At 46.8% G+C, this 10,820-nt stretch overlaps 1 protein-coding gene across 3 annotated transcripts; it reads right to left on the reverse strand.

Moving 5' to 3' along the window:
- Positions 1-2,011: 2,011 nt before the first annotated feature.
- Positions 2,012-10,663, reverse strand: KCNAB3 (potassium voltage-gated channel subfamily A regulatory beta subunit 3). 3 transcript variants are annotated; one of them, XM_069104100.1, is made up of 14 exons: positions 10,268-10,663; positions 8,587-8,630; positions 8,446-8,483; positions 8,006-8,085; positions 6,781-6,825; positions 6,621-6,665; positions 6,033-6,076; positions 5,654-5,740; positions 5,240-5,325; positions 4,923-5,043; positions 4,649-4,743; positions 4,389-4,509; positions 3,383-3,471; positions 2,012-3,275 (listed from the first exon to the last, which is right to left on the reverse strand). In XM_069104100.1, the coding sequence occupies exons 1-14, from the start codon at positions 10,522-10,524 to the stop codon at positions 3,198-3,200; spliced, it is 1,230 nt and encodes a 409-aa protein (XP_068960201.1). In that variant the 5' UTR covers positions 10,525-10,663; the 3' UTR covers positions 2,012-3,197. The 3 variants fall into 3 exon arrangements, with proteins under 3 accessions (XP_068960201.1, XP_068960200.1, XP_068960199.1); XM_069104099.1 differs by having other exon boundaries at positions 2,012-3,471; XM_069104098.1 differs by lacking the exon at positions 2,012-3,275 and having other exon boundaries at positions 3,329-4,509.
- Positions 10,664-10,820: the final 157 nt, after the last annotated feature.

Below are 10,820 nucleotides of genomic sequence, written 5' to 3' on the forward strand. Positions count from 1 at the left end.
TGGCCAGTTCTTTTTGTTTGTTTGTTTGCCTTTTGGAGGGCAATTGAGGTTGAGTAACTTGCCCAAGGTTACATGGCTAGTTTTTTTGTGTGGGTGTTAAGTGTCTGAGACAGGAACCGAACTTCGGTCCTCCTGACTCCGGAGCCAGCTCTTTACTCACTGCACCACCTAGCTGCCCTGGCCAGTTTTACTTGTTAGAAAGTTTTCCCCCCATAAGCCTAAATGTCTTATATCTTTGCAATTTCCATCCCTTGCTCCTAGTTCTGCCCTGTGGGATCAAGCAGAACAAGTCTAATATCCCTCATCCAAGTAATAGCCCTTCAGATAACTTGAAGACAGTTATCATGCCACCTTTACCTCATGTCTTCTCTCTAGGTTAAATCTTCCTGGTTCCTTCAACCAACCCTCATATATAATGAATTTGAGGTCTTTCACTTTCCTTGTTACTGTATATTTTCCAGTTTACCATCATCTCCCCACATTCCCAAGCTGCCTTATGTTCAACAACATTTAGAGGGCTACAGTATTCAAAGCTGGGAGGATGCTTTGAGATCTTTAAGTCCAACTTTATCATATAAGAAATGGGGAAACAGCCCCACAGAGGGGAATAGATATAACTCTTATATTACTATATTTATAGCTCAAATGCAGCTAGAGATTATTGGAACCAAGCTGCGCATTTGACAGATGAGAAAGATAAAGTGGTTTGCCCGGAATCATAGAGCAAGTCAGTGTCATAGGATTTGGAACTTGAAGATCATATCCAATTTCCACATTTTGTAGATAAGTAAACTGAGGCTGTGAGACAGGAATTCCAGTGAGACAGGAATCACTCAAAGTCATGAAGCAATTGAGTATTGTGGCCACTGCTCAAATACAGGCCCTCTGATTCCAACTCCAGGGCTCAGTATTACCTTTTCAGAAGGGAGAGAGGGAATGAATACTTGTGGTCAGGATCTTGGAATGCAAGAATCTTAGAACCTCAGTTCCTCATCTCCAAAATAAAGCTGGGGCATAGATTATATTTAAGGTCCCTTTCAAGATTTAATTTCTATAATCATCTTATAGCTTTTGAGGGAGAGAATGTAGAGTGTGAAAAATAGTGTTCCTAGGACTGAGCCTTGAAGAACATCTATAATTAAAGGGGTGAGTGAGAAGCAGTAGGGTATAGTAAAAAAGAGCACTGAATTAGACCCAAGATTAGACCTGGATTTGGATCCTGCTTCTGATACTTACTCTGATTGTGACCTTGAGTAAGCTACTCAATCTCCCTTTGCTTGTTTCCTAATCCTCACATATCCCAGAATGTTAGTAGAAGTATCAAATAAAACAATGCATGTAAAGCGCTATGCTATCCTTAAAGCATTACATAAATATCAGTTATTAGCAGGAAAGGAGGCAGAAGAACAAGAAAAGAGGTAGAACAGAAAAAAAAAAACATGGAAATCAGAAGTTGTGGTACAGAAGAAGCAGTGTGGTATAACAGAGCACTGAATCTGGAGAGGACCTAAATTCAACTACCACTTCAGACTTACTAGCTGTGTTATCCTGGCCCAATCATTTCGACTCCCTGGGACTGATTCCTCATCAAATGAGGGATCTCTGAGATGGTCACGAGGTTCTTTCCAGTGTTAGGCTTATAATCTTATGGTCAGTGGCATTGGGGATGAATGGGAAATAAAATAAGAGAGAAGTCCTTTGGATAGCATTAGGTACACTAAATATAGCTATGTCCAAAAACTAAAGGGCAGAAAAGATGGAACAATGAAGATGATCCCTTCCATTTCTGAATTCTGTGATCCTGTGGAACCAGATGTCTGGCTCCCTGAGGAATGCAGGGACAAGGGATTGGGGAAGGATCCAGAGCTGGTGTGTCAGCCTGGGCCTTTGATAGAAACTGGCTGTAGGGGTCCTTGAGGCAAGTTTCAATGGTAAGGAAAACAGATGTTATCAGGGGCCCCAGAAAGACTGGAAAAGAGAATCTAGGAATAGCAGGCTTAGGTGCCTGAATACTGGGACTTTACCCCTTCCCCTCAAAGACTCTGTGAGGAAGAAGCTGTCTTTATTTTCCCTGGGAAGACCCATTGTTATTGCTTTAGGATGGGGGTGGGGGGGAGGAGGGACGGGTAGAGGGTGGGCTTTCCTCTGCTGCTACCCCAGCAGCACTTTCCAATTCTGAAAACCCATCCCTCAGGGGCTTTTCTCTGAAGGTTCCACTCCTCAGCTTGGGTGTTAAAGGATGCCATGTTTACATGTTTATCCATATTAAAGGATGCCAGCTTCCACCTGTGATCCCACATAACATGTCCACTTCTTGTCAGGTGCTGAACATGGCATCCTATTCAACTCCACTTGTAAAGTCTGTGGGCCTGACTGCCGCACCCCCACCTCGACCAAGGCCATAGTTATGCGGTGCATAATTTCACATCTGAGGAAAGGGTGAGCCCTAGGCGTCCCTAACATAGTGGATGCTCAATGGGAGATGGGAGGGTGGCTCGCTTTTTCGGTGCCCTCAGATGTCATCCAGTGAACAACTCTAATAGCGTTTCAAAGTGATGTCACCACTCGCTTCCAGCTTGGGCTCTCTGGACAAATCAAGTGACTGTCAAGCGCGCGCTTCAGGCCAGCGCATCAAGAGCTCCGGTCCGTCGCCCCCCAGTCTCCCTTCCCTGGAACCGGTTCTGTTTATGTTGCCTTTTGCCCTACCGGTGAGCTCTTCCAGTCTCGGATAAATTCACGCAATCTCTTCATTACCTGACGGGTGGATTCTCTCAAGGCCTCCGCGCGGTTTGGGGGTGGGGGAGGGGGCAGGAGAAAAAGTGCGGGACGGAAGAGAGGGGCCCCCCCCCCAAGTTCCAGCTCATGTCCGGGAGACTATATGCCGGGAAGAGAGAGCCAAGGCCTGGGCGGGAGGGGAGGGAGTTGGCGAACTACTTTCCTTCCCCAGCCATGCTGTGGCAGGATATGGCTTATAAGATCATGCGTGTAGCAAGGACTCCTTGGGTGGGCGGGGTCATCGGGGGCCTCCCGCCGGAGCAAGGGAAGCGTCAGTTCGCGTTCTGGGCCGCCTGGATGCCGCGAGAGCTGCAGGAGGCTGGTTCTGCTGGTGCGGGCGCTGCACGGGCCCGGGCCGGGGAAGAGCGCTGTGCTGGCTGTGAAGGCGGCGGCGCCTGCGCCTGCGCCTAGCGGGAGGGACACTATTTTTTGGAGTGGGGTTTGTTTCCCAGGAGCCCGTCGATCTCCAGCACCTTCTGGGGCGTCAGCTGGCCCAGCACCTGGGAAGGAAGGAAAAAGCCGCGAGTCACGCTGGGCAGACTCGAGAGGAGGGAGTGGGGCTCGGGAGAAGCTGGGACCGTGCGATGCGGCCACCTCCAGCCCTCACCTGCAGGGCCCCCAGGTTTTCCATCAGCTGTTCCGTGTTGGACACCTCCAGCAGGACGGAGCTGACAGCCTCGCTGCGGAGACACCAGGCTGTGATGGAAAGAAGAGGGGCGGGGGGAAGACAGTCTGGCAGAGGGAGGAAAGAAAGCTTAGAGGCCCACATCAGTGGAGCTTTCTTGGGCACGTGAACATTTTCTGACTTAATAGGTTATCATAGGCAGTTCTCTAAGATTAAATTTAAGTGCACTGACAAGTGTGTATATGTAGAAGGGGGGGGGGGGGTGTTCCTAGCTGCAAATCCCCTACACCAGAAATCACAAGGTTGGTTGCCCCTCTCCTCCAAACTACACAAACTAATACAGTTGAGGAGTCTGGTGCAGCTAATAGGATGCTTAAAATCCTGTTTCTCAGTGTCTCATGCAGTTCACTACAATTACAGACCAGGTGTCCATCTGCATAGGTGAAGAGAGTTTACACACCAGAAGTTCCCTAAAAGAATGAAATCCAGCTGACCAAAATGGAAAGTAGATAGAACTTTTTTTTTCTTTTTTGGAGGGCAGTTGGGGTTAAGTGACTTGCCCAAGGTCACACGGCTAGTTTTTGTGTTGTGTCTGAGGTCAAATTTGAACTCAGGTCCTCCTGACTCCAGGGCCGGTGTTCTTATTCACTGCACCACCTAGCCACCCCATAGAACATTTCTTGTAAGGACTAAATGAGATCATTTATATAAAGCTATTTTTAAATCTTAAAGTGCTATTTAAATTTGGCCATTATAACTACATTTATTTCCATATGTTTCCTTTCTCCCCCATGCCAAACTAAATTATGATAAATTCTTTGAAGGCAAGGAGGTTTGGTTTTGGTTTGGGGTTTGTTTTTGGTTTTTTTTTTTTTTGTTTTTCTCCCCGTCAGCCCTGATTTTGAGAACTGCATGAGGAAAATGTCTAACACAGATAAGTCAAGTTTAGGGTAAGGGTTAAGGTTTTGTAGGAAGAGAGCCTCCTCACCAATAGAAAGCTGAGCTACTGTGCAACCAAGTTGGTGAGCAATGGGGAGAAGGTCCATGACCTTGGCCTGTTGCTTCTTGCCATCTTCACTCTGCACCTTGTCCTTGAGCCACTGGTAGCCCTGGAAGAGAAAGGGGGGAGTGAGAATAACTGACAGACTCTTCCATCTTTTTCCTTCCCAAGTAGCTCAGACAGCTGAGGAATCCCCAGTCCTTGCTCTATTCAGGTGCCCAGGGATCTGAGTCCTAACAGTCTCTTACCTTGATGGTACCCCTGTAGGTTTCTGGGATTTTTCCTTCATGCTTGGTAGTAATGATACCACAGGCCAAAGGTGACCAGGTCACTGAACCAACACCTGAGAGCAGAAGGAGATATGGGAAAGTGGGATAGGGAAAGAGTGAGGGCCAATTTTAATGGTGAGCAGAAGGAAGGAATTTAGAGAAGAGTATACAAAGAGATGGTTTATGTGAGGGAGAAGGACCGGGGAGGCTGAGGCTAGAGATGTCAGGCAGGGTAGGGAGAATAGTCTCTAACCTATCTTGTGGTAGAGCTCAGGCAGCTGTGTCTCCACCTTATCCCTCTGAAACAGGTGGTACTCGGCTTGTTCACATGCAGGGGGAATCAGGTTGAACTGTCGGGCCACTGAGTAGGCCTCCTGGATTAGGTGTTTGGAGGAAGTAAGCATCAGAATACCCCACCCCCATTACCTTTCAGCTCTTCTCCATATCTCCTCCAACCCAGTTACTTGGTAAGCATGCATTCTGAGGATTAGACGTTGTAGTGTTTTTTAAGGAAATGTATACTATGTAGTATAGTATATTTAAGGAAATGTATAGTATAGTATCACTTACCATGATTTCTGCAGCTCCCCAGCGTGATGTCCCCCAGTACAGTGCCAGTCCCTGATTAATGACAAAGGTCATGGCCCGGACAATCTCTGGATGTGTAAGGGTGATGAAATCCTGACAGTTAGACCCTGGGATTCAGGCACCCCATCTCCCAGATGGATGAATCCTCTCCCCTACAGCCATATCCCTCCAAGAACCGAGATATCTCTATGTGAGATTGAAGGGTTAACGCTTGAGTTCTGCCCAGCACTCCCACCCCCTTCCCTTACCCTTTTCTGGAATCCCTGATGGGGAGGTGGGAAACCTGGGAACACCTTGAGGCCCCTGGGGTTGGAAAACCCTGGGGTCAGTGTTGGGGAGGTGATCCCCAAGTTTATGGGTGTCTCTAGGTTTGGGCATTCTTGGGGTTATTTTCACCCTCCATGGGACTGTTGGGGTCCGAGCGATTAGCGAAGACTATGTCTACATATCCCAGCTGAAGCCGTTCCAAGGAGCCCCACAAGCCTGGGGGAGGGGGAAGAGAAGATAAGTGACCTCAGTCTCCTCAGATATGGCCCCCTGAGTTCCAGCTCCCTAATTTTTTGCCTCTTGAAGTTCAGCTATTCATGTCTCATTCCCTCTGATATTCCCTTCCCCCTCTCCCCAGCCCAGCTTCTTAATTTGCTGCCCTAATCTCTGGACCCCGAATCCTTCAACTCCTCTGGTTTGCTTTCCTGGATTCTCTTGATTCCCTCCCCAGTCCCCCACAACATCCTTCAATCCCCCCCCCCCCCACTCCCCATTCTTAGTCCCTCACCCTCGATGATGTGTTTTCGGCTCAAGCCTCTTTCTGTCTCTGCCCTGTGGGAAAAGTTGAGTTCACTAGATGATGCTAAAGATAGATGGTAAGAATTATAACCCAATGGATCCCCACATCTCTTGATTAAGGGCTCAATTGGAGTATGAGGATCTTCTCTTGGAAAGGACTTCAGTCAAAAATCCTTTTTACAATGATTAATCAATCAACAAGCATTTTTTAAGCACCCACTATGGGCCAAGCACTGTGCTATGTTCTAGGGATATGGAGACAAATCAAACACTCCCTTGCCTTCAGTAGGTACCATCTCAAATGCTTCTGCTTGAAAATCTCAAGTGAAGGAAAACCTATCCCTTGAGGCAGTTCCCTTCATTTTTGAACAGTTCTCATTATTAGGAAGGTATTCCTGACATTGAGCTTAAATCTTCCTCTCTGCAACTTTTACCCTGCTCTTCCCCCCTCCCCCTCCCCCAATGATAAACAGAACAAGTTTTCTACATGACAGCCTTTCAAATATTTGGAAACCTATCATGTCCCCACTCCAAACTGTCATCCCTAGTGGAGGCTATTGGGAAAGGAGATACTCACTGTCCTCCCCAAAAGATTTTGGTAGTGATGATATAGCTGGATCTCCTTTTTTTAAAAAAAAAAAAAAGGGAAGTCGGGGTAGAGTCAGCAGGAGCAAAGTCACTGTGGACACCCACCCACCCAAATATTCCTTGCCTTGTACCCAAAATCACAACCTTACCTCCAACCTTTGCTCTTAAGAATATTGCCCAGTGTTCGTTCTGCCCTAGAAAAAGGAAAATAATAAAGGAGTAAGGGGTTCTCCCTCTAGTGATAGTCCCCCACAACTTATTTCTACTTCCTTTTCTAGCAGAGTATGAATAGCACCCATCAGTCCCTGGGCCCTATATTACATTGAAAAGAACAGAGAAGTTGGTACAGGGAGTTGTAGCTCTGTAGTCTGGTAGGAACAGAAATATAGCTATTTTTTAAAATTTGCCCTAACCCATTCTTCAAGTTCCACTTCCTTTGCAGTCTTCTTTCACCATTTCAGTTTGAAATGCCTTTGAACTTAACAATGATATACAACTTACATTTATGTGACACTTAAAGATGTACAAGTCTTTTTTTTTTTTCCACAACAGCCCTACAAAGTAGGTAGTGCAAGTATTATCGACATTTTTCAGATGAGAAAAAAGACTTGGTGGTTAAAAGATTTAACTAGGGTCACACAGCTAAGCAAGTGTCTTAATTAATAGTCTTGAACCCAGGTCCTCTCACAAGACCAGGTTTCTGTTTACTATGTCATATGTAAATCACTGTCTTCATAGTCATTTAGAAATATATTTATTGCCTTGTAACATTCCTTCTGTTGCTGATGTTAAAAGTTTATAAATCTGTTTTGTTAAATAAAATTTCAGTCTTGTCTCTCCAATGGGATTGTAAACTTCTTAAGGGCAAGGATATATTTCTTTGTAGCCCCCATTATGCCTCCTTGTTGCCCTCATAGAATTGGTGCTCAATAAATATGTATTTTTAAATTTTATTTTGCCTATATATCCTGCTCATTCCCTCCTTAAGAGTTAAAGAGGAAGGGCGGCCAGGTGGCTCAGCGAGTAAGAGCACCCACTCCAGTGTCGGGATGACCTGGATCAAATCCAGGCTCAGATACTCAGCAACTCAGCACCACACCCAGAAATAATAACTGGCCGTGTAACCTTGAGCAAGTTACTTAACCCTGATTGCTTTCAAAAAAAAAAAAAAGAGTTAAAGAGGAACTACTTTTGGGGTTTCAACATCCATGTTTCTCTAAGTCCCCTCAAAAACTTAACATAATGGGAAAGGCAAATGTTCACTGGAACCAGGGATTATCTGAAGCAAAGATGAGAGACCCTCTTTTCCTCTCCACTCCCCACCTTTCCTCCACTGATTTAATTCATACCCTTCCCCTTTTCCCTGGTTCATACTTTCCTGCTGCATATACTTCGGCTGTGTCAAACAGATTCACTCCATGCTCATAAGCCACAGTCATCAGATTCTCGGCTGTCTAGGGATGAGTATGTTGGGGTAGATAGAATTAAGACTATTTACTTTTCCAGTGATTTTCTTACTACCCTCAGCTCTCCAAATCCCAAGAGACTTCTAAGTGCTGTGGGTCTTCAAATATAGCACCACCATCCCATTCCTGCCCCCTATATCTTTTCCACCTTTCCCTTTTCCTAACTTCGGTTCCTCTAATTCCCACCCGTGTTTCCCATGCCCTATTTCCCATATCCATTATACTCCCTTCTCTATCCCACCCTTCCACAATCCCCCTATTTTCCCATTTCTCTATTTTCCCCACCCTCTATTGTCTACATCCCACCCATTATTCCCATCTATCTTTTGGGGTCAGAGACATTTATACCTCATCTGAGATCTGAGACCCAAATGTGACCCAGGTACCTGCAGAAAGAAAATCCAGGGACATGGGAGCTGTGAGAGACAAGGTCTCCAAAAACCTTGACCCTTGCAGCCTCCTCATCCTTTCATTTCCCATTAGACTTACCAAGGCCAAGACAGGATACTCGAAGACCAGACTTTCCCAAATTCCTGTGGGATATAAAAGTCAGTAGAAGGATTTTCACCTTCGGTTCCCCTTGGAGATCTAAATAAGAAGTTCTCTAGCTCTTTGCCTCCTTGAATATGTTCTCTCCCTCAAACTCAACTCTGAGGGAAGCACAGTGCTATTAGTGTAGGCTGTAGACACTCAAATATTTGTTGAATGAATTAATGAGCCTTCCTTTGGGGCCTGCTGCGCAATTTCTATTTTCCCTGCTATCATTAAAATCTGCTGCCTGATTTTTCTTGAAGTGTGTCTCTTCTCACAGTCATATCTATGGATTTTCCTGCATAGGACATGACTAGTGTTAGGTTGTCATGGTTTCTTGGGTTGGATGGGGAAGGAGTCACAAAGTGGCTCAAGGAGAGTGTTTAATCTGAAGATTAAACAACAGATTGGGGTTTTGGTTGGTGGAAAATGAAGAGACCACTGGTATCTTCCCCATCCCTGTCAACCCCCAAATACTTGTTAAAATAGGGAGATATAAAGTTGATAAATGTTTAATTTACTTCAATCCCTGAGGCAGATGGTTGTCTATCAGAAGGAATCTTTATTAAATCATCTAGACTAGTTCAACAAAGGGAACAAGGAAGCCCGGCCCCTCTCCTCATGGTTCTCCACCCCCCTATTCCTATTGGCTCCTGAAACTCCTTCCCAGACCCATCTGAACCCTCTCCCCCCTACCCCAAAAGTTTCAGAATAATTTAGCTCTCAGAGAATGAGAAAGGATGGGAGTGGGGGGCAGGATGGGGTGCGATATCTGATTTCTTCGGTGACAAAGACCTGTCAGATGAATAACCTCACCACCCCACCCCAGGATAGGGTACAATCCCTTTGGCAATGTCAGAACACTGCTGTTTACCAAGAAATCCCATTAATTTCTTCTGCAGTGGATGGTGGGAGGGGGCGGGGGGAAGGGTGGGGAGGAGAAGAGCTCCATGCTATGGGGTGGGGTTGTGGGCTCCTTGCTGTACTTTATGTATTGTATCAATCCCTCCCCATACTCCTTCCAAAGCCCCCTTTGCTCTCCCCACACTCTGCAAATCTCCTTGGTACTTTGGGGACCTAAAGTTTTTTTTTCCCCTTTTCTAGGGTCATTTTATCTGCCTGAAAAAAGTAGAGGACCCTGACCCTGGGGGTCAGGAGGGTGGTACTGTTGGTGAAAGTGGGTCAAATCCATTATTGCTTTAATGATAATCAGGAGCTTGGTGAGCCCCACTGCCAATTTTAGAGATACAGTGGCTAGAAAGCAAAGGGGTGGGGGAGGCAGGGAATAGACCCAAAAGACATTCCCTAAAAGTAGCATGAGGGGACCTTAAACACCCCCTGAGTCCAACCTCAGAATATTTTTTTGAGGTACTAGTGCCTTAGGGGTGGGAGGGAAGCTATAAGAAAAACACAGTGAACCCTAACAACTTATTCTGAATCTCAAAAGAAAGTCAGGAGATGGAGATGGAGAAGAGACAGCCAAGGAGAGGGAATGTGAAAGAGATGAAGATGGATATAAGTAAGGAATTGGGATGTTGTTGGTGAAATTTGAGTCTAGGATAATGAATGTAGGACTCTTGGGAGGCAAGAGGAAGGGGGACACAGCTAAACGGACTGTTCTGACCCCCTCCTCCGGTACCTGTACTTCATGCTGGTGCCGCGGCCGGTGCTCTCTCGTAGGGGCCCAGAGTGGGTCACAGCTGCCGGACCTAGGGGTCGTGCTATTGGCACAGCCCGGGCCTTGGGGCCGGGTCCCCCTCCCCCTGAAGGATTCCCGTGACTGCTGGTCACTCCACTGCCGTTCCCGGCCCCAGGGACAGGTCGGGGTCCACACAGACGGTCCTCACTGCTCCTGCTGCGGAGGTTTTGCTCAGTGCAAGCGATGGACACCTGCATCCCGGCTCAGGAAGGAAGGAAAACGGGATCCTTGAGGAATCGGGTTGATTTCGAGAAGAGGGCAGGGAGGAAGAACTAGGGACGAGGTGGGAGAAGAGGGGATGGAGGTAAGCCCGGCTGAGGGTTAGGGTAGGCTGGGGTGGGGGCAACCCAAAGGAGGCGAAGGTCCTCTAGATTCAGTGTTCTTCGAAGACTGGGGGACGAGGTGAGGAGGCCAGGCGGACCGGAGATGGAGTGGTGGCTGGAGCAGACCCAGAGAGGGGAACATGGAGGGCAGAGTGAGAACAGGAGGGGCC

The sequence above is a fragment of the Petaurus breviceps genome, unplaced genomic scaffold (assembly GCF_028583685.1).
Source record: "Petaurus breviceps papuanus isolate PSGF00001 unplaced genomic scaffold, PetGlider_PUasm1.0 673, whole genome shotgun sequence".
Taxonomy (NCBI): Eukaryota; Metazoa; Chordata; class Mammalia; order Diprotodontia; family Petauridae; genus Petaurus; species Petaurus breviceps.